Source organism: Aspergillus flavus, chromosome 6 (assembly GCF_009017415.1).
Source record: "Aspergillus flavus chromosome 6, complete sequence".
Classification (NCBI taxonomy): domain Eukaryota; kingdom Fungi; phylum Ascomycota; class Eurotiomycetes; order Eurotiales; family Aspergillaceae; genus Aspergillus; species Aspergillus flavus.
Window position 1 is genome coordinate 1012422 of NC_092410.1, and position 22471 is coordinate 1034892.

General features: G+C 48.4%; 9 protein-coding genes across 9 annotated transcripts; 4 read left to right on the plus strand and 5 right to left on the minus strand.

Moving 5' to 3' along the window:
• Positions 1–377: 377 nt before the first annotated feature.
• On the plus strand, positions 378–1620 carry F9C07_8219 (putative cargo transport protein; the record flags this gene model as incomplete). The annotated part of the gene is made up of 5 exons (XM_041294149.1): positions 378–544; positions 679–791; positions 874–1367; positions 1420–1484; positions 1548–1620. 5 exons carry the CDS (start codon positions 378–380, stop codon positions 1618–1620), a joined length of 912 nt encoding a protein of 303 aa, XP_041149450.1.
• Positions 1621–2434: 814 nt separating this feature from the next.
• Positions 2435–4671, minus strand: F9C07_1742508 (uncharacterized protein). The gene has a single exon (XM_041286925.2). The coding sequence runs from the start codon at positions 3850–3852 to the stop codon at positions 2644–2646; it is 1209 nt and encodes a 402-aa protein (XP_041149449.1). The 5' UTR covers positions 3853–4671; the 3' UTR covers positions 2435–2643.
• An 886-nt stretch (positions 4672–5557) lies between these two features.
• On the minus strand, positions 5558–5923 carry F9C07_2235384 (small nuclear ribonucleoprotein; the record flags this gene model as incomplete). The annotated part of the gene is made up of 2 exons (XM_041294162.1): positions 5558–5829; positions 5899–5923. The coding sequence occupies 2 exons, from the start codon at positions 5921–5923 to the stop codon at positions 5558–5560; spliced, it is 297 nt and encodes a 98-aa protein (XP_041149448.1).
• Positions 5924–6682: 759 nt separating this feature from the next.
• On the minus strand, positions 6683–8126 carry F9C07_8222 (putative proline-rich, actin-associated protein Vrp1; the record flags this gene model as incomplete). The annotated part of the gene is made up of 2 exons (XM_041294161.1): positions 6683–7957; positions 8010–8126. 2 exons carry the CDS (start codon positions 8124–8126, stop codon positions 6683–6685), a joined length of 1392 nt encoding a protein of 463 aa, XP_041149447.1.
• Positions 8127–8496: 370 nt separating this feature from the next.
• On the plus strand, positions 8497–9759 carry F9C07_2109246 (uncharacterized protein; the record flags this gene model as incomplete). The annotated part of the gene is made up of 1 exon (XM_041286930.1): positions 8497–9759. The coding sequence occupies one exon, from the start codon at positions 8497–8499 to the stop codon at positions 9757–9759; it is 1263 nt and encodes a 420-aa protein (XP_041149446.1).
• A 258-nt stretch (positions 9760–10017) lies between these two features.
• Positions 10018–10912, minus strand: F9C07_8224 (60S ribosomal protein uL1; the record flags this gene model as incomplete). Its single annotated transcript, XM_041294160.2, has 4 exons — positions 10018–10280; positions 10342–10535; positions 10642–10819; positions 10894–10912. 4 exons carry the CDS (start codon positions 10910–10912, stop codon positions 10018–10020), a joined length of 654 nt encoding a protein of 217 aa, XP_041149445.2.
• Positions 10913–11032: 120 nt separating this feature from the next.
• F9C07_2168228 (uncharacterized protein) lies at positions 11033–13720 on the minus strand. Its single transcript, XM_041294151.2, has 7 exons — positions 13441–13720; positions 13267–13379; positions 13063–13213; positions 12917–13007; positions 12461–12868; positions 12299–12389; positions 11033–12243 (listed from the first exon to the last, which is right to left on the minus strand). Exons 1-7 carry the CDS (start codon positions 13516–13518, stop codon positions 11247–11249), a joined length of 1929 nt encoding a protein of 642 aa, XP_041149443.2. The 5' UTR covers positions 13519–13720; the 3' UTR covers positions 11033–11246.
• Positions 13721–14253: 533 nt separating this feature from the next.
• Positions 14254–18580, plus strand: F9C07_2204913 (uncharacterized protein; the record flags this gene model as incomplete). Its single annotated transcript, XM_071509595.1, has 6 exons — positions 14254–14496; positions 14564–14620; positions 14730–15018; positions 15681–16015; positions 16069–16315; positions 17295–18580. The coding sequence occupies 6 exons, from the start codon at positions 14254–14256 to the stop codon at positions 18578–18580; spliced, it is 2457 nt and encodes an 818-aa protein (XP_071367713.1).
• Positions 18581–21275: 2695 nt separating this feature from the next.
• On the plus strand, positions 21276–22075 carry F9C07_8228 (GTP-binding ADP-ribosylation factor Arf1; the record flags this gene model as incomplete). The annotated part of the gene is made up of 4 exons (XM_041294147.1): positions 21276–21423; positions 21541–21785; positions 21852–21917; positions 21983–22075. The coding sequence occupies 4 exons, from the start codon at positions 21276–21278 to the stop codon at positions 22073–22075; spliced, it is 552 nt and encodes a 183-aa protein (XP_041149441.1).
• Positions 22076–22471: the final 396 nt, after the last annotated feature.

Consider the following 22471-nt stretch of genomic DNA (forward strand, 5'->3'; position numbering starts at 1 on the left):
GCTTGGCAACCATGCCCCATAGGGACTAGCAGCGAGTTCCGGTCATCGTGGCCTGAACTGCAGGGCCGACGTAAAGTCACGGGCAACGAACCAACGGATGCAACTTGTTGTTTTGTCCTCTTCTCTTTCGCTTCATTCGTTCTTTGGGTCTTCTCTGCTATTTACTCGTCCTTTCCCTCCCTTCTTCTCTTTCTCTTCTCCTCTCTCGGAAGTCTCGTCTATTCTGATTGTCACTTATTTTCATCCTCTACCAATTCTTTCTTTATTTCTTGTTTACCGACCCCTCGTGGCTAGCTCCCGAGGTTCCTATTCTCGGTACATCTCTCATACTCCTACTGGCTCGAATTCCCTCGTCCCATTAAACAACAACTTTCGCTATGGCGCAGATCCGCGGCACCGCGGGATACAATCTCGGCCACCAAAATCCCTTCGGGGGACCTGGTCGCGCAGATGCTACAAGTGACCCTAGCCCCTTGGATGCCATTCGGGAACAGACCAGCAAGATTGAGGATTGGTTGGACACGTTGGCAGACCCCGTTAAACCGTACGTGGTATCTCTGAAATGTTTCTCAATTCGTTCTGTTGTTCTCCCAGAGCGCGACAAGAGAGACACGAACAATAGTCGGAATGATAGTGTTGGACTCACACCGCTAACACTGTGTCTTCTTCCGTCTACAGGTATCTCCCAGCCATTGGCCGTTTCCTGATCGTCGTCACTTTCATTGAGGACAGTCTGCGAATCATCACACAATGGAGCGACCAGCTTCTCTACCTGCGGGAGTACCGCAAAAGTAAGCTTACTCTCGCCACCCGCAGCAATGGTGATCATTGCTGCGCAGTGAGCCCTAGTGCCTCCAGTCTAACCATCTTCAGTTCCGTGGGGCATCACACACACCTTCCTCATCCTCAATGTGCTCGCAATGTCGATATGCTCATTCCTGGTCATTGCTCGTAAACATACTGAAATCGCCGTCGCCGGCCTGCTGGGTGTCGTTGTCACCCAGGGCCTCGGATATGGACTCATCTTCGATCTCAATTTCTTCCTGCGCAACCTGAGTGTTATTGGCGGTCTCCTCATGGTTCTCTCCGACTCATGGGTGCGCAAGAAGTTCGTCCCGGCTGGTCTGCCCCAGCTTGATGAGAAGGACCGCAAGATGTACGTTCAGTTCGCTGGTCGTGTCCTGCTCATCTTCCTCTTCGTCGGATTTGTGTTCTCCGGCCAGTGGAGCTTCTGGCGCATTCTGGTCAGTTTGTTTGGCCTCGTCGCATGCGTCATGGTCATTGTGGGATTCAAGGCTAAGTGGAGCGCTATCATCCTGGTGGTGTTGCTGAGTGTCTTCAACATTCTAGTCAACAACTTCTGGACCGTATGTATACCTTGAACGACGTTTGTGTAGCTAGTAACTAACGGCCTCCTAGCTCCACCCCCACCACCCCCACAAGGATTTCGCCAAGTACGATTTCTTCCAGATCTTGTCTATTGTGTAAGTTGCACCTAGACTTGCCTCGTAGCATTGTGAATCGCAGTCACTAACCATATTCTATAGCGGCGGTCTCTTACTTCTGGTCAACATGGGCCCCGGTCAACTAAGTATGGATGAGAAGAAGAAGGTCTACTAAACAGGACCCAATCGAAAGCGGAAAATGGTAGGCGAGAAAGGCAGAAAGACAGAAAGAAAATAAATTCCAAATGGGCCACTGAGTTGATGCGCATGTGTGCTACGTACTCATGACATGTTTCTTATGGGCTACCGAAAGCATCTCTATCTCTATCATTATATGATCCTTTTTTTTTCGTTCATCTTCTCAGCATTGGTCCGGAATCCGTTTCCCCACATGGAGTTCAATCATTGTGTACTGGCTATACGCTCGCGATATATTGGCTAAATCCCATCATTTGCACATTAACAATATACCTCAAATCTTGCTCTTTTTTCTTCTTTTCCAAATCACATGACGTAACCGGGTCTCTTTTAATTTCATTCTTATGACAGAGATGTCTCTGGAAATTTTAAGTTTGGACGGAGCATTCATGCTTACGGCCTATCAAGATACGGTTGAATAGTGCAAGACATTATATATGGCATATCGTGTATAACGACCAACAAAACCCCAGGGAAAACAAGTTGAATCGTGAAAAACGCACGCAATGAAAGAAACACGCAGTAATTGATATTAAAAGTTATTATACATGAACATGAGGATGGGGCTTCAGGACAATGCATATTTGAAAAGCCAAGGTCAAAGAACAATTCAGACAACGGAAAAAGAAAATGCCAGCTAGGGAGTGTAATCTGCACTGGTAATGAAAGGATGGATGGAATTCTGCAGGGATGGTATGTATGTATAGGTACTGCATGTTATGGAAACAACGGATAAAAACAACAGTCACGGAAAGTCTTCAATAATAACGTTCGTTTCTGGTGGTCCTGCCATGCACATAACAACGGACTTCCCTGGGGTAACTGGTTGCTCCAATGCATAGAGAATCGATGGGATGATAAGGAACGGAATGATCGCTTTTGTCTGCTGTAAACGCCGAGAAAAACCAGGTATCAAGGTGTATCGGAGTGTCTGAGATCAAAATTCGAGGAAGAAACAGAATCGAGGCTAGAAAGTTGCTCAAGGAATCGAATACTGCGGCTATATGTCCATGCTCCAGCGCCACGGCCGTATTTGCTCAAGGTCACCTAATCCGACTTCTTCATGGTGATCGGAAATCTCTAAATGTAACAATTCAACTTTCTTGTCCTCCCGATGCAGGTTTGATAATGTCTTCGACACATGCGGCCGGAACAGTTTGCTACCATCATCGGCTTCCTTGGACATCGGCCGGGATATCGGTGTCTGCGGGGACTGTATCGAGACTCTGGGGGATTCTATGTCATCGGAGTCAATCGAAGCCAACGAAGACGAATCTGATCGCGACCGTAGAGACGAAGCTATGACAAAATTAGACTCATCACGCCCGTACGAAAGGGAAGAGGGTGATCTGTATTCGCGGCTATCCTTGGGCTCAGGCGTCTTCAGAGGTCGAGGATCATCGTCGTCATCGTCATCATCATCGTCGTCGAAGTGAGCGAAGGGAGGACGAACTCTGGCGGGTTTCTTTTCACCGTTCTGAGTAGATAAGGGTGGTAGTGGGGTTCGTTCGGAGGTTTTGTTGGTACTCTTTTCGCGGGTTAATGATGGGTCGATGGTATTACTCTTCTGAGTAGGGAAGCGATCTTTTCCGGCCATTACCCTAGCGCTAGGTACAGGTTGCAGCATCCATCGCGTCTCAGCCCTAGACTTGGGTCCACTGACGATAGGCGGATGAAGATCGTTGACTGGAGGCACCCGTGCAATATAGTATTTGCTAGGTTCGTGGGCATTCGCTTTCCCGCTACCTGATAGTCCAACCGAAGAGCCCTTCACCTCCATTTCTTCACCCCATAACGGCTCGTCTTCGCGCTGATATCGCATGCGGTTCCACCGTTCCTCAATCGGTTGCATCAGGCTGCTCTTGTCTTTCTTTTGCGATGCACGTACATCATGACAGGAGTTCGCCGAGATACCATCCGTATTCCAACTGTCCGTACGACGATGCGCAGACCGGTTGCCACCTCTTCTTGCCGGGGGGCCAGGGCCTAACGCAATTTCCTCGGCCCATCCGGGGTTGGTACTGAAGGCGGTTGGTTGAGGGAACGGCCGAGGTTGGTCGGCGATGATCTCTTCATTCTTCTCCTTTTCGCGACGGGATCGAGCGGCTTCGGCTTCTTTCATACGTTTTCGGCGATCGACTTTCTCGGCACATGGTGTACAGGTGGCATAATAGAAGACCGCCGATTGAGCGCCTCGCCACAGCCACATGGTTGGGCTGGGGAGGTTGGAGGGAGGTTGGGAGCGGTGAGGAAGGTTCGCAGGTCAACTGATAGCGACACTGGCCAAAATACTATGGCACTCACGAGAACAGATAGGCCCGAGGGCACCGGTAAATATGTCTCGATGTTTGTCGTGTCGCTGACAGCAACATGAAGGGCGTATAGTCTGATAGCGGGCGGGGACGGGAAGGCAGCTAAAAACGGAGATCGCCCAGCGACCTACAACGTCGGAGAAAAGAACTAAAGTAACACCAAAGTAACGGGGCAATCCAAAGGTTATACGTGGGACAGGCGACACCGAAAACAATTGGACGAATAGGACAAAGGACGAAGACAAACAAACCGCAAATAATAACAGACCAGACAAGGAAGAAGAGCGATAGCGAGAGGAGAAGGAGAGAGAGAGAGAGAGAGAGAGACAGAGAGTAGGGAAAGGAGGGTCAGGGGAATGAAAGTCGGAGCGAGAGAGAGAGAGATGGTTGGGCGATGTGCACTTGGCAGGGGCGGGGCGCGCGGCAGAGAAGAAACGGCGCTACCAGATTGTCTGGGAGGAGGTAAACTAATAGGTCTGTTGGTGTACTCCGTGGACGATCCCTCGTGGAGTAAGTATCGTTTATTTGTTCTACTTACTCCTTTTTGTTGTCTGTTCAGTCTTCTATCCCTCCACTTGGACGGGGGGATGAGATCGTGGCGGAGTGGAAAATAAGACCCCAAGGAAAGAAAAGACGAGTATAAGATTTCCAAACCCCTCACGCAACTCAGTTAATAATAAACAATTGGGCAGCGAAGCCAATTGCATACCAATCAATTGAAATTCTTGGTGAAACGGACGGTCCAATCTAGTTTTGACTAGTGGGAGTATTTGGCTGCCTACTTTACTTTTAGTCCTCACTGAGCGACTTCCGAAATTCTCGCCAAGCCCTAAACACGACAACGACGTTCAGTCAATCGAACCGCAACCTCATGTCATTCATTGCCCTGCTCCTCTAATCAGGTAGGAGTCGACTGCATTCTCTGCATAGGATGTCAGATTGGGTTCCACTCGCCCCAATCAACGTGCGGAAATTGCAAGTCACATACAGCGATATACATTGTTGAGATCCAGGATTCATCATCATCCACTTCCTGAGATTCCTGCGTTCGTAGTTGTCGAGGACGGATATTCCGTAGTCCTGAGAAAAAAAAATGTAGAGCTGTGATTGCTGTCTCCCTTGTTTCTATCCCATCCCATCCCATCCCATACTGTCCTCCCTCTTCCTTTCCGTCTCCTCCCCCTTTTTCTCCTGATGTCACCAAGTAAAACCCCAGGAGCCGTAGCGCCAGTATTTTTGACCTAAGATCGCATTTTCTTTTTTTAAATAAAAAAAGCTGCCGTCCAGTCCGAGCCCCACCATGGTCGCAGAATACGCCACGATATCAATCCAAATCTGTATCACCGCTATGGAGAATGACCATAGCGGTGCCATTCCGCGTGACACGGTGCGCAAGAAGCGCACTGTACATGAGGCTCTGATGGACTGTTGCACCCTCAGCCACGAAGAAATATAAAAAAAAAATAAGATCTATCACAAACGGTCTAGTCCAGCCTAGCCACCATGCCACGTTTCGATCATCCAACGTTACTCTCATGCACAAGGGATGTGGTTCGTCCTTGAGCAAGAAAGCTCGCATCGTAACCGGTACAAAATCAGGGTTCATGCGTTCTTGGTACCCTTGACCACCTCGCCTTTAACCTTGGCCCAATCAATCTCACCATCGATCTTCTCGTCCACTTCGCCGCATACGACCACGTTATCGCCTCGGATCAGGTACAGACCGTGCTCGATCTGAGAGCTTGGCTCGGGGTCATCGGGGGTGCGAATGATTCGTTCGATGGTATCCAGGAGAACCAGGTTAGTCAACTGATCCGTAGAAAGTAGCGTCCCGAGGAGAGTCCGCCCGTCAACGGTCATAACCAGGACTTTTTCTATTACGGAACGGCGCGTTAGCACGGTCCTGCATAATGCTGGGATCCACCGGTCACTGAATCACTTACTATTAATATATGAGTGGAGAGACATGATGATGCGCTATAGAATTCCCTGTCATGAACAGGTGGGAACGGTGTGCGTACTCGTGCGCGAATAGGTCCGAACCGGGCTGGAGCTCTGGTAAGGCGATGAGAGCTTGCGGGAGCTATTGTTCACGACCCGAGACCGCCGGAAAAGGGGAGTCGATAGAACGTAGTCAGGAGTCAAAGAACAGATTGACTCCAATTAGTTTCTGGGGGGTTGAAGTCTATCGAATTGTGACGCTCTATCGCTGTGCAGAACCAGTGGTGGACGCGTGTAGGGAATTCGGGCTGCTGCTCTCCGGCCTCGTTGAATTTTGCTGTCAGAAGCCCATTTAAAGTAAGATCAAGATGACATGCTATCCGAGGCGATATGTCGAATTATGGTGAACCAGCACAGCAGTGGTCGCAACAATGAGTTTGTTCTTTCTCCTCCGGCCAGACACTTCGATATGATTAGTTCTATCACGTGATAACCCATGGCCCTCTATCTTTATTCAATAGCTCGGATGACGTCGAAATGGGCTGCCCCTCATGTCCATATGTTTTTTACTTGAAAGTTGTTGGGGAAAAAAAGGGATAACTAAAATATAATAATAAACGTTCATTTAATAAAAAATGTACGTGTCTAGTTGTACATGAAAGAAGAGCAAGTAAAAGGAAGAAGCTTTCGTTGTATTGCCTATTGGCTATCTCGATAACAAATGCAACTTGAAGTCACAAAACGGTTTGATAAGCCTCGATGTTGCTTGTTATCTACAACAATATCCTAGCCACTCAGTGCGCTCAAATCCAATGGCACGCTGCTGCCTCGCCCAGCACGGTATCGTCTGGGGCCTCCTACAAAAGGCCGCGGCTTGGGGAGTAAACCTTCGCTCTGGAACTTGAACCGAACGTCTTCTACCCGAATTAACCCCTGCACTGCTGAGCTTAGAGGACTCGACCCTGATGACGGCCCGCCGTTGCTCAGGGTGTACGCGCTCGGGTCTAGTGTAGATCGATCCGGGAGTTGACTAGCTAGAGGCTCGTGCGATAACGGGCGTGATGGTGGCTGACTCGGAGGAGCACTCGGAGGAGCACTTGGAGGGGCGCTTGGGGGAGCACTCGGAGGAGGTGGAGGGGGTGCTGAAGGGGCGGATGAAGCGGGTGGGGGCGGGGGCGGGGCGGATGGTGTCTGCTGACTATGCCCAAAAGCGTTTCTCGCAGCTTGAACAGCTATTGATGCAGCAGCGGTTCCGTTAGGTGGCTGCGGTGCTGAGGCTGCAGGAGGCGGCGGCGGTGGTGGTGGTGGAGGGGTAGATCGCGCAGGCGCTGGGGGAGGTGGCCGGGCTGTAGGTGGAGGTGGAGGTGGAGGTGGCGCAGCTGGAATTGTAGAAGGGGGTGCAGGAGGAGGAGGAGCTGGGGTTGATGGTTTTCTAGAGGATACGGGAGGTGGTGGAGGCGGCTTTGCTGAGCCTGGCAACGGTGGTGGTGCACGAGGTGGTGGAGCATCTGACGCCGACCTGGCCGATGCATTTGAGACAGTAGATGATGGCCGCGAAGCGGGCCTTGGGGGAGGCTTCTTCAGACCAGCAACCAATGGGTTAACAGGAGGCGCGGGAGGAGACTCTGAAGAAGGCAGCGGGGGAGGACGAGCTCCTGGAGGCTTCGGAGCAGGCGACACGGGAGGCTTCGGTGCCGACGAGCCCTGTGATTCTGATCGATATGGCGAATCTCGATTGGCTCCAGTATCAACTCCTCCTCGGCTGCGTAGCTTGGGCATGCCTCCGGCAAAGAGACCTCCCAGCTGGGGAGCTGCTGGTAAAGCCGCGCTACTGTCCCCCCCTGAACCAGCTCCGCTATCACTTCGTAGTCTGTTCGCTGCTTGCCCAGGTACCGGTGGTGCCGAACCCGGGGGCTTCGGCATGCTTGGAACGGGCGGTGCACCTGCTATCGGAGGACCAGACGACTTCGCTCCTCCCCCGGCAATCTGGGGCGCTGATCTGTCATTGGTTACAGTCTTCTTAAGTCGTGCGCCTTTATGGATATCCGAGAGAAGGGCACCCTGCCAAAAGATTAGTCTTCTGTCAGGTATAGCTTCGAACATATAGTCTTACGCGGCCCTTCGCTTCTGCGCCTGATGGCCTACTCGGGAGAGCTCCTGGAGGGGGAGGGGGAGGGGGTCCTCCCATGCCACCGGGCGGCGGCGGCGGCGGCGGTGGTGGAGGAGGCATTTTGTTGATGGTAAAGGTAGAATATAAGATTGAACTTTGAGAGAAAGAGGGGTAATTATTGATCACGGGAAAAAGCGATCGCGAGGGATCAATCCGCCGGTATCGAGGGGACCATCTGACGTTTCTTTCAGGGAGAAAGATGACGTCCGTTGGAATGGGGAGAAGAAGGAGTGGTGTCGATGTAGCCTGATGGAGCAAAGCGAATGGGATCAGTTAAGTTGCCCAATAGTGGAGAGTCCGTCCGGAGTTAGTGGCGGTGCTGCGGCGGCAGTAAGACTCCGCTTTGTGTCGCAAATGGCATATTGCCTGTCCTCGTATCCGTACTCAATACCCTGGAAAGCAACGCCAAAAAGTACTTTCACTGCTTAACATGAAAGGCATTACTTTAAGGGGTCAAAGAGCCTCTATATATCAACCCCTGATATGTCAATTCTGCCGCTCCTCCGCATCCCCGGCACCCCGGTCACGAACCCACTTCACGCGATCTTTTGCATCAACAAGCCCATTCATCTCTAACAGAGACGTGGGGTTATGGAAGGCCAGGAAGAATCTAAAAAGCAATTGGGCTACTACACAGATTATACCTTCCCGATTTGCGTCAAACACGTCCGAGACAACTATTCCCCGAGATCTAGAAGATGCCTTGCGACAGATTACACATGATTCAGCCGAGCTCCGACAATTGGATTCTGTGCCTTCCAACGAAGCAATTTTGGGACTCCTTCAAAGATGTGAAAAAATCGCAGAAGCCCTTGTACACCAAGAGCAGGACACAACAAAAAAAGGCGATAATGAGATCTCTAACCTGCTTGACTTAGAAGAAAAGAGCGCTACGAAAAAACTCACCAAATCACCTAAAATTGCGGACCCGCGACTAGCCAATGCTCTCTCCGAGATCACTTACGAGCTTCTGACGGATGAGAAGGTGTTTATTTCCCCCGAGGCACTGGCCTGCTACACCAAGATTCAGAGTTTACTCAAGCGTGCGGAGCATTTCCCGGAGATCTTTCATCTATATGCGCACAAGCCGGTCCCGGAGGAGAATAGCTCCCCTGTAAAATTCCACAAGGCGAATCCCAAAGACATCAACAGTGCTATTCCCACCGAACTCGCCAACATGGCTCTAGATGTCGCTATCGAGCAGCGGAACCTGTCTCTCGTTCTTGCGATCATTGATAATACATTTTGCGCTCCCGCGTTTGCCCGCGCGAAGGTCTTTAAGAAAGCAGCCGTGCCTCTAGGTGGGCTGGCTGCTGCACCGGCTGCTTGCTATGCCATTGCATCCTGGGCTGCGACACTCCAGAATACCATGGATCCCAGCACAGCTACAGGCATTGCGTTCGCTGCAAGTCTTGCATACGTGGGAGGTGTATCGTCGGTGGGTATCTTGGCTATCACCACGGCCAATGATCAGATGGAGCGGGTAACATGGTTGCCTGGTGTCCCATTGCGGCATCGCTGGCTCCGGGAAGAGGAACGAGCTGCTTTGGACAGAGTTGCACTTCAATGGGGTTTTAAGGACATCTATATGCGTGGCGAGGAAGAGGGAGAGGAGTGGGAAAACTTACGGGAGTTTATTGGCATGAGAGGAATGATTCTAGACAAGACGGACTTAATGCCTGGTATGCAATGAGCATCCCACGGCCGTAAAATTGTACGATCTCATCCCCTTTTGTATTTATAGATAGATTGCCGTTTAGCAATGGCTAATGCAAGTATGAAAGCCTTATATACTACGGTCGATAGTCGACACCAGAACTACATCTACAGTAAAGACACAAAGAACGAGTTAGGAACGAAGTAGCGAGTTATATTTCCGATACTATGGCATATACAATCCCACTTCTAAGCTCCTAAAAAACCCCCAGCGTGACCAGAGAGCGTCAATAATTTAGTAGAGACGCTTGGGAGGAGACATGGAAGCCTTGAGGACAAGGCTGCCAACGTTCTGCCATCCCTTCTTGAGGAGAGAGACGAGGTAGTTGATGGCCAACATGACGTTAGCAATCAGCTCATCCTCAGTCATGCCAACGTTGCCAACGGCAACACCGAGACAGAGAACCTTCTTAAGCTGGAACTTGATGGTAGACTTGACATCGGTGACCTTGTTGGCCATGTCCTCAGCGTGAGAGATGGGGGTAGGGAATTTACCAGCTGTGGGAACTGTCAGCATATTGTATATTTCAACGGGAGCAATGCTAGATAGTGGACATACCCTTGGAAAGACCGGGACCCAAGAGACGGGGGATCTGCTTGATGAGACCATCGGAAGCAAGGAAGGCATCGTACTTGCGAGCAAGCTTCTTGATGAGCTTCTTGTTCTTGTTAAGCTTCTTCAGATCCTCAGTAGACATGGCATCAATACCGTGGTGCTTAGCACGGTCGAGATCGTGCTGGTCACCAAGAATACTATAATCCATTGTTCGTCAGCTCATCTCGCTCATTCTACTCTATCCATCACCGTTTCCCTCCGAAGTTTTCATCGAAACGGCGATGCGACCGGGACGGCACGTACCAGATGGTCATGTTGGGACGAGGAACGGAAGGCAGCTTGATGGTGCCAGAGAAACGCTTGTCACGCTGGGGGTCGTAGTTCTTCAGACCGATCTGGAGCTCGACGGTCTCGAGGAAGTTTCTCTTCTTCTCATTCTGAGAGTAGTCCAGCAGCTGCTGGATATTCTGGCGCACTCCGGCTGTTACAGGGAAAAGAATAGGTTAGTTACTGGAAAGCCTGAGACCTAGCTTGTAGTAGAATTGATATACATACCGACTGTGATCTTAGACATGATGGCGACAGTCTTCCAAAAGAATCAAATCCTTATGGTGTGGCTCTGCGCTGAATATCGTTGCAAAGAACGAAAGTAAAAAAGGCGCCGCCGCCCGCCGCAAAGAAAATCGCGTCTCCGCTTGTGGGTGTGGATTATACTAACCGCGTTGGGACTAGCCTTGCCCTAAGAACCGCAGCCTTATTAAGCTGGCAACCTTTCAAAAGACCTCGTCGGGTATTCTTGAATGCGTAATTTTACGAGTCATTATCATTTGTATACACAACTGTAGCAGCCTCGGTTCTCATAGGTGTGTATTAATAGTAAAAATAAAAGGTCCCGGAAGACCAGAACGTTAGGAAAGCTGTGGGTCAAAAAAGTCGAGGTCAAGGTTCCCCAAATCCCAGATCTGGTTGAAGGTTCCCAGGTCTATGTCAGCTATATCAGCTATTCCGCTGTTCGTTGGTTCGAAGGATGCAAGGTCCAATGGCAGAGCTACACTACTCCTAATACCAGCTATATTCGGGTGTGTGCCATCATCACGTAACAATGCCGAGCCATGTTGACTCTCCGGGGTTGTATAATGCTCTCCGTCAATATTTTCGGAGTATTTGTAATTCAAGGACATTCTTTCCATCAAAGATACTGGAAGCCCTTCAATAAGCTTGGTGAGGATCGAGTGGCATATAGCGCCCGTTTTTGTGATACGCACGAGTCCTAGCATGTTGACAGATACGCCAAGTGCTTGAATGATCCTTTCTCGCTGAGGAAGACTTCGAGTATGGTCGTGAATTATAGCAGAGCATAGCAAGGAGGCTGTATCAAAAATCAAAAATGGCGCGAAATAGAATTTGGCGTTCATTGGCAGCATACAGCCCAGCAATCGATGAGACGCATCCATCAGCTTGAGCGCATAATCAATGGCAGATGACTGGTGACCTTTCCGGACACTGGGCGCGCCTTGGTCAAGATTTTGTACGAGGCATTGCTTTAATGGTTTCAGCTTTACCATATAGCCTACAGCATGCAACTGATGACGTTGCATAACCACGTATTTGTGGGTGTCATCCCAGCGGGTGTCAGGGTCTATGAGCCTGAAGGCAGACGGTAACGAGGCAAACCACTTTTCAACTTCTTCTTGAACAGACACAGATTGCATGGGTGATAGGCTTTCATTCATCATGCCGGGTATTTTCAATATCATTTGGCCTAACCGGCACTGTAAGGCCATGTGTGTTATCGGAGACGGCAGTTCGATTTGGGAGTCGGGGCTTTCCAGCCGCAGATTGGGGAGTTCAACAGAGTTATTGTTATTGATAATGATGGGACGGGACAACAGGTGCGACATTTGCCTTTCCGAATGAGCCAATTATTCTTCGGTAATGAAGACATAGAATTACAACTTACCAGTCCCAGGCGCACAATATGCACCACATACGCCTGCTCATCTCGCGCTCGAACTCAGTGATAGATACTTTCGCAGAGTTTCTGTGAAAGCCTACCCAAAAATGTGGAAAGTCAGCTAAATGATTGCAAAAGGCCATTTCAATACAAAGAAGTCTGTATTACCTAGTTCTTGGGCTTCGTGGATGGCAGAGCTAAGAGCATGCCACGACTCAACGAACAGAGCCTCGGTCTTGAACCACGAGGCCGTGAGGAATAGTTGCCGCACCTGTGTCAGGCCCCCTTTCCCTGGAGGGATAGTGCTGCTTAGTCGCCTGGCAGCATGGTGGTAACGCTCTGAAAGGCTTTGAATATTTTCTCCTAATTCAGATTCTAGTTTCTGTCGCTCCCCTGGAAAAAGGACAAGAGCAGAACATGCACAGACACGTAACAAAAGACATGTGAACTCAGCAGTCAACGGCTGCCCCTTTACCCTGCCCAACCACCATGTAGAGTAATCACGGGAGAATGTTGGGGGGTATATACTGTAGTACTGATAGTTCGTTTCATTGAGAAAATGCTGCACTAGTATATCTAGGTGCGGGTAAGTAAACGCACATTGTTAGACTTTCATGGCCGTACCTGTGTAAGGTTTCGGAGGGATGAGCCGTAGGGCATCCTCCATCTCGGCGGATGTAACCCCATGTGGAGTTTGCGAGATGACATGGGAATCCTGTCCTGTCGGATTAGGTTGTGGTAAGATGATCGTTCGTCAGGCAGTAGCTTACAGCATTACCAATGCTCTCTTTTGGGCCACTCAAGCTATCCGAAAGGTACCCTAGGGCCCGGAGATCCTGACCATTTGCCACAGGAAAGATGGTGTCACTCATAGGGTTTTGTGTCGCGTCTACATTGTTCCTTTCAACGGTGTCTGACACCCTAGAATGGCATCAGTTGAGAGATGTCTGATTATGGATATACCCCATTCAAACCTTGAGTTAATTGATGGCTGCCTCGTTGCCTTTGACAGTCCCTTTGATGCAAATTTACAAAGATGGGATAACCTCCTTGCTTGGCATTGGTTGCAAGGCCATTCACGGCTGCACTTTTTAGCAGTCAGAGCCAATGCACATGATATGTCAGGCAGTGGATAGTAGGATTCTTGCCTTCTGCTTCCGTCGCCGGCATTCAGTACATGATGTAACCGAGCGAATGGTCTTCCCATGTTTCGTTGCGCTGGCCATGTTTGATCATCTCCAACGGATCGAAGATATTTAGAGTGTCATAAGATATAGTAGTCGAGTTCTTCTGCAGAAGACTCTTATTGCATTGAATTTATCAGACAGACAGAATCATGATTTTATGAAATAGAGAGTTATTAGATATCAACGATATTACACCCTTATCTGATTTGGGCTATGCATTCTCAGCCGAGTGATGTGGATGTGGTGCCTTAAAACAAGGGATCCACATTGAGTCCCCGTGATAGAGGGACCCAGACTAACCCGATATGGTAAGAATTAGCATGATCCATCATGGATTGAACTTCCCATGGGTCCCTGGATTTGTCCGAGTACGTATATGCTTAAGGTCAAAGCAGAGGGTCAAGAGTCCCCGTGAAAGCATAAATGCAACAAAGTTCTCACGGTTGAGCTTTTAGAAGCTTGTCATTGACCGAGTGGAAAAGAAATAGCATCATCGAAGTGCGTGGTCGTGTCAGCTGTGTTTGTGACAAGATCGGCGGCTAAATGGACGGCAGCCTACGAATGACCGCGGTCATTCGCCCGACAGTGTCTGCAGCATGGACTACCTGCGCGGCAACCTACTTAGGAGCGTCGATGCTTTATTTCCCCCTTCCTTCCGGTTCTGTTTACTCATTTATTAGCTCTTTCCGATATCTTCAATCTTCCAGTCGCAGACCATCTTGTCAACCAAACACTAGTCATCACCAGCCCGTATTTCGCTAAGGCTAAGGAAACATGTCTGGGTTTCTTTCATCGCACAGCCTCCAGACCCCCAAGGAATACTACTCTAGCTTCAATGCCAACTCAAATCTCCAAGAAAAATTCCATAACATTGACGATGAGGGCCAATTCCGTGCCTATCTTGGCTATCTACAAGATGTGCAGACTCGGAACTTTATGCTAGATTTTGGCAACGACGATGCGTGGTGTGCAGTGGATCTGGAAGAAGAAGATATTGCGACACTATTGCGCGGCGTCGTATGTGACCAGAAATAGTAGCGTTGATTGTAAATAAGCTTGTACTAACTGAGCTCCAGAAACCAAGGTTCTTTGGGACCAGGTGGATGTGAGATACACACCATACTCGGCGAAGCTCTGGAGTGTACTTACCATGGTTTTAGTAACATCTGGTCGCCAGAGCAGCAGAAAGATTTGATTAAAGTTCGTCGAGCTTTGTTTCACTGAGCTCACATTAGACTGACATACTCCAGACAATCACGAGCCACTACGGCATCTCCGAACGTTTACAGGGAATGATGTGTACTGACCCAGTAGCTCGCCCGTCCCAATCCACGTCTCCTTTAACAGATGGTCTTCGCGAGAAGAACGACGAGCGATTGCCTCGTGTCCTCCGCAAGAATGACCTCGAAGAAGCTCAAGAGCTGAAGGATTTGTCAGACCCTGCTGAGATACAAGCGGCTGCATCATTCAGAGGCCTGACCTTCGCACATGTGACAAATCAGATCTGGCATTTCTGCTCCGTGGACTACGGTCCGAGATGTATACATCCCTTACTGAATTTCAAGGCATTGCATTTGCTGATATGCTGCTTAGATACATGCATTGGTTACAACTCTTTATTTGTAGTCCCGAACGTTGAATCCCCAAATGGGCAGGGCCTACCTGACGGGAGACGATTATGGTCATGGTTAATCTTATGCGACGACGGTATGATTGTTGTCCCTGATCGCTTTTTGATACAATGTTAATTGCAGAAGGCACTGTTATTTCCATACAAGAGAACCCGTACCCTGGCCTTTCTAAGCCGTCGGAGAGAGAGCTGAAGTCAGTGCTCGGTATAATTCGCAGAAATGTACAACTTATCTTTTCCGGCGTGTCTAAGCGGCATTCCGCTCAGTCGGAGAGCGATTCCTTAGTGACCATTCGCGTACGACCTGCTCACGGTGATGGCCCAGAACAGGCTAGTATAAAACAAGAGGATGGCCCTAGTTTACTATTCTATTATATATTCGACGATTGGGTTTCTAGTTACGCACTCGTTGCGAAACGAGAGCATCAATACGGGGTTCTCCTTGACCGATTGGTAAGAGACTCAGAGTCATCTCCAGTTGGATACTATCCAGAGGTTCTGACATCTTGATAGAGAGAAGAGATGTTGGGAAAGCCTGCGGTTGGGCTAGTCAATGAGCTACACTGGTTAGGCAGGAGATTAGCCGTCTTAAAGCGGCTTTATCAGAGTTACGAACTCATCATGATGCGGATTCTTCAAAGACAGCGCCATCTTCGTGACGAGGCGAAGTCGAACCGCCCTCCACTACCCATTGGGCCTATGTTCGGAGAAAGTGAGGTGACGGACCTTCGACAGCCGACCCTGCAGAGTAGTTTGAGTTTTTCAAGCAATGCAGACACCTCTGTTGGTGTACAGCTGAGTTCACCTGCTGTGGCCCGTTTCGAAAGGCTGCTCGATCGTATTAAGCTCTACTGTTTATCTGAGATTGATACCTGCTTGACGGAGAAAGAATCTCTTACATTCCTTGTATGGACATTCTATTTCTTGATTCTCTTGAGATAAGTGCTAACGCCTCACAGAACTTCAATCTTATTGCGCTCAAAGACTCACAGGCTGTCGAAAAACTCACAAGGATCACAATCCTGCTGGCTAAAGTGACAATTCTGTTTTTGCCCGTCAGCTTGATGACCGCGTACTTTTCGACCGAGCTTAAGAACGTTAAGGGGGTGTATACAATCAACCAATACTGGGTCAGCTTCGGCGTCATTATGTTTTTGTCCATCGTGCTACTCACACTATTCGGCTACCTTAGCGACACCGTGGAGGGCAAGACTATCTATCAATCTCTATCTCGAACCTTTGTCCGATCCTCTAAGCATAAAATCTCAAATCGAAAAGAAGAATAAGACTATCCACACCCTCATCAGTTGGCTCCTAAATGACTAGATAAGGTCATTTCCACTTTTCCATTATGCATAAGAGCTGGAAAGCGAAAGCTTCGCCTGAGCACCACGAGCCTACTCAGATCAGTATATGGCCTAAGACGTATATCTATGTTTTTGTGCTTGGATGAATCAAGGCATTGTTATTGTTAATATTATTATTACCTCTTTTGTCTTGTTATTTCTCTTTTGGTGGATTATCGCAGTGGATGTATTTCCTGTAAATTTAAGGATGTGCTATAACAAGATTAATATCGAGACGCAAACGAGACGATGGTGCCGAGTACCATGGAACGCTTAATATCATCGAACTATTGAGACATTTCATTTAACTACAATCATTTTCATCTAAACATAGAGCGGCAATCCGCTAAGGGCCGACAATGGGAAAGAAAATAAAATTGAAATATGAAGGGAGGCAACTGCTAGATATCTGGTCGAGATGGATCTCTCGGTTTTTGACTATTTAAACAACGTAATATGTTGACACCGCTGTGTGTCCAAGAAAGAACCATAGTGGGCCAGTTATACAAAGATTGGTGTAGCTCTTGCCACATCAGCAGCCTAGAAATGAGCTAGCACAGGAGTCATGACGATGTATGCGTGGTGCGACCTTCATAATCTGTTAAATTTATTTAGAGACCTTAGCAGACAATTAATCTAGCACTTGTTGGTTTTTCTCTTCAAAACATCTCCTCCGTCGTTGTATCCATCTTCGGGTGCTGAATTGGGCATAAATCTATCGCCAACGCAAGAGAAAAATGTTGAAGTTCCCCGCACTAAAAAATAGGAAACAGAAAACTAACAAAAAAGCACCAGGCCACGCTTTAAACCAACAAAGCAACCGAAGCCCACAATTATAGCCTTACTGGGCCTGGGAGGACCAGAACGCGACGTCTTCATTGAACAAGTAACAGGCATTATCCCGGATGACCGCAACCCCAAAAACAAAGGTGACCTTTTCTCAACCCGTATTTTCAAGGGTCAAATCAATGACAGAGACCTATGGCTACTTGATACCCCGTCGCTGGAGATTCCCGTCGCCGAGCTGGTGGAGGGCATTAACAGCGCCGTAGCGCGCAAGTCCGGACGGACGGATTATGCCATAGATGGGATCGTGTATCTCCATGATATCACGGACACGAACGTGACGCAGAACGCAAGCGAGAATCTGTCTGTCTTTCAGGGGTTGCTTCGGTCTGCTTCTCCAGATCGTATTGTCTTTGTGACGACATTTTGGGATCTTCTGCGGACGCAGGAGGAGGGTGTTCGTACGGAGGCGAAGCTGAATGCGGTGTATGGTTCTGTTGCTTCTATATGTCGGGTTTTGGACTCGAGTGATGGACGGAGTTATCGCGAGATCATTTGGGATGCTGTTAGCGGGTTTGTGGATGCAGGTTTTGTTGAGGATTCTGTTGATGATGATGCGATGTCGACCCCGACCGTTGAAGAATTGCTCGGCATAATCAACGAAAAGGATAAGCACATGGCTTGCCTGCAGACAGCGCTTCGCGCTACGAAGGAGACTTTCGCTCGACAACTGCAAGATGTGCAACGGAAGGCAACAGATGAGAAGGCAACCCTCTACCAGCAGCTTCAAGCTGCGTTAAAAGACGTCAACCAGCTGAAAGAGGATCTTAGTCGAAGTCAAAAGAGTTGTCTGGAGGAGGTGAGGAATCTTCGAAAACAATTCGAGTTCAGAAAGCAGGATTCAAATCACAAACTGCGGGCCTTAGAAACGCAGCAGTTGAGTTCAGCCGGGAATGGTCACGAAAATTGCTGGAATATGACTTCGACGCGCTCATTTACACAAAAACCTCCACATCAGGCGCATCATTTAAATGGGCAGGCGTCAAGCCTGAACGTTCTAGACGCTAGGGGCGAGTTCCCTCTTTATAGTGCTGCCGCTGGTGGGTACTACGATGAGGTGAAGCGATTGCTAGAGCAGGGAGCAAACCCGTCCATGAGGACCCTGTTTCAATGGACGGCGCTTCATTGGGCCGTCGGTAATGGTCATGCGAAAATTGCTCAACTATTGCTTGATTATGGGGCCGATATCAACGCAATTTCGGACACAGGGAGTACTCCATTAGACATGGCACGAAACGATACGATGAAGGGTATACTTCGTCAACGGGGAGCCAGATGAGTCAAAGTTACACCTGAGCCAGCTGCATTTCGAATTTCGTGGCCCACAAGGAATCTCGGAGGTGATCATGAAACAACTTCAACAATTGCTTTTTCCTAAAGATTGGAGCATCTACTTCTTCGCTGTATCAACTTCGTAGAATGATCTTGAACCCCACACTCGAGTGGGGCCTGTCAGTAACTCGCATAAATTAGCGTCCCGAAAGTAATGTTCATATGGGCTGCGATTTTTAACCATGATCCAACTTGCAACTATGTTGAGTCAGTCACTTTGCTCTAAGGACAAAGTGCTCCTATAGGATCAGGCTCGCTTTTACCTCTCAGGATGTTTGTTTTAGGATGTTTGTTGTGAATATCAAATCGTATCTCCCGCAAAGTGTATAGACAAATGGAAAACTTAATGAAGGCCAAATAAGAAGTAGAGGGAAGGAATGATGTAGACTTGACGCCGGTTCTATGACGTTAAGTCTTGTAAGTCGAGCCGATATGATCACGAGATCTGAAGCCCCCATGTTACATATTCATGGATTTCTTGACTCAATTTTAACATCAATATTTTCTTCTTTCTGTCTGTTTGATATTGAGAGTGTTTAAGAGAATGTCTTTGAATCTCCTCAAAGTATCCTGTGGCCTCCCTTACCGACACTTGTGCGGGCTTTCTGTTTGACTAAACTAAGCAATACTTGTCTATTTTGATTGCACGGGTTGACCACCATCAGTAGCACCGGTGCTCCCATTAAGATGCGCCTATATCTGTCACCACTTGTTCAGATTACATTCCAAGCGACAAAATATCTTTATAAGAAAGCTCAATAAGACTAATTTGATAGGCAGGATCCCTAATACTTCATCTTGACAAGTAAAGGTCTGTCAGAGCAAGGTGATGTTCAGAGTCATGCTATTCCCCAAAGGTAAGATATATTTTAGTTAACAGCTAGAGGACTACTCCGTACAGGATCAGTGTTCCTGCAAGGCAACATCCAAATGTTATGTGAGCCGCTGAAACCTAAGGGAAAGGAATCTGACACTGGGAACATCCAAGAACTTAGGCCGACTACGATGGAAGTTGAATTTCAGGCGCATTGCATATCCAGGTGATATATCCAAAAGCATGTATCTACTCCGTACTTCATTTAGGATAAGCTTATCTGATCTTAGTTGAACCCACGAGTGGGTGGTGATTAATAAGCTATTTCTCGGTGGATCTGGTCACTGATGAAAGTTTTCCCGGTCCGGATCCTGACCGCTGTTGGACTGTGGGCACAGTACCATACCTACGAGTACTACGGAGTACTGGTATGTTGTATGTACTCGGTACATCTTGTGCCAGCATGGATATGCGAGGTCACATGTCAAATGTACCTACCAAAGCGGCGGCATCTGAAAAGAGTGACTACTAGCCGTTATAGAAATAAAAAACAATGTAGCTGTATATAAAAGATACCATCCCTTATCCTCCCGTGCCACCTCTCTCTCTCTGGATGAGAAACATGACGCGTAGTATTTCCCAGTGGTCCCTTGTGGGTTTGATAAACCGCCTACCGTATGCGGGAGGGGTCTGGATTATCATCAGCGATAGATACGCAATTCTTTGTCAAGAGAGCACAAGAGAGCCACCGACAGGAGATCCACTGGGACGGGGAAACCTCAAAACTCGTCGGGGGCCTATCAGAATGCTGGAAACCGAGTGGAATCGGGGTGGTGTCTGGACCTCTTCTTTTTGGGGCTAAGGGGGGGAAAAGTGGAAGTGGAAGGAAGAAGAAATCGGACGAGGTCATAGGTGTGAATGGGACTAAACCAAAGGTACGGTACGGAGTTGAATTACGAGTAATGGGAAACACCGTGTCCTCTTCGAGGCAGAGGTATTCTAAAGTGTCTAGGCAATCAGATTCATGTAATTTATATAAGAAGAGAGTTGATAATTGAAATCTCCATAGAATTATAGAAAGAGGATTTTAATTTATCATTATTTTTGGATTTTAATTATACTAACAAATTGATATCGATATTGTCTTATAGTCTTTTTTTTCCTACCCCTCTATTGTCCTCATTTGATATTCCACTGTCCAGTCCTACTTGTAATAAATCTTAACAGAATAGGATTGTTGTGGTTCTAGTCGGGTTTTCCTTAGTGACGGAAGCTACGCCGGCGGCTGAATTTCTCGACCTGGCACTTTGGCACCCAAAATTTCCAACTTGGACAAAAACAGTGGTCCGCCGGTGCTCCATACTAGACTTGTCTTCGTCGTCGCTACCCGTTTGACTCGATTCTCCCTTCCCGCCATATCTCGATCTGTGATTCTCACCATTTACTCACCTTCATACCCTTGGTAAGCTATTCCTATATTCTTGTCCCTTCCTTGATTTTTTTTTCTCGTCCCCTTTTTCATTTCCCCCGGTATCTCTTTGTTTTCCCCTTGTGCCTTGGGTGTTCCTGTGTGGTCTCTTTCCCCCCTGATTATTTGCCCGTCTGGCCACTGTGCATTCCGAGACGTGATCACGCCCCTCGTTCAACCACATCTCCCCATTCGCCGTCTTCTGAATCCAAGTTTTCAACCCTATTTCTACCGCTTCCCTCTGGTTCAATTCTCAGACGACCGAGCGACATCTCTTTTATTCGCAGTGCAACTGGTTTCATTCCGTCTAACATCGCATTATTCCCAGACCTTTGAGAATCCCTATTCGCCACCGCCATCATGGGTCTCACCTTCTCCAAGTTGTTCGACCGCCTATGGGGCAAAAAGGAGATGCGAATTCTGATGGTCGGTCTTGACGCAGCCGGAAAGACCACCATTCTGTATAAGCTGAAGTTGGGTGAAATTGTCACCACCATCCCCACAATCGGTCAGTCATCCTCCCTTATCCTCCGGGGCCGCCCTCGACCAGTTGGCTTGGTGCCTTGTCACCGCGCGGGGTACATACTAGAACGGGATTGCTGACATGCTGCCATCCGTCGTGAAGGTTTCAACGTCGAGACTGTCGAATACAAGAACATTCAGTTTACCGTGTGGGATGTCGGTGGTCAGGACAAGATCCGTCCTCTCTGGAGACATTACTTCCAGAACACTCAGGGTATTATCTTCGTCGTGGATAGCAACGATCGCGATCGTATTGTCGAGGCCCGGGAAGAGTTGCAGCGCATGTTGAACGAGGATGAACTCCGTGATGCTCTTCTCCTTGTTTTCGCTAACAAGCAAGATTTGCCGGTATGACATTACTTCGGTCCCACTGGATATGGGTTGGGCGCGGTTATTAACGCTCTTTTCCTCTAGAATGCCATGAGCCCCGCCGAAATTACCCAGCAGCTTGGTCTGCAAAGTCTCACTCGCCGTGCTTGGGTAAGTCCGCCTCGGTCTCTGAACTTCCAAACATTGAATCAGCATCTAATTTATTATACGTGTAGTACATCCAATCTACCTGCGCTACCACCGGTGACGGTCTGTACGAGGGTCTCGAGTGGCTCGCCGATGCTTTGCGGAAGGCGGGCCGTGATTAAATTGTTATAATGCGATGAGTGAAAGAATACCTGGACGTGTGACTGGGAGTTGGGGATGATGGATGGGGGCCAAACCGGAAAAGACACCTCGCGTAGGGATGGGATATGCTACTTGGTGGTGCTTGTATGTTCTCTAACGGCTCTTCATTCTTCTATGCTATTTAGCTTTTATTGTTCTCTTTCATCCCGGCGTCGATCCTAACGAAATACTCCTTTTGTGCCCTGAAACCTCATATCTTTTCATTTTCTTTTTGGTCTCCATGGGTTCTCTTACAGTCAAGATTTGATATTTATGATCACGGAGAACGGGTTTAGGCTCCAGACGTCATATGTATGTCGACGCATCTTATCAGTTTAGCTGAACATGTAGATTTTGTGGCCAGTAGGCTCTTGCTA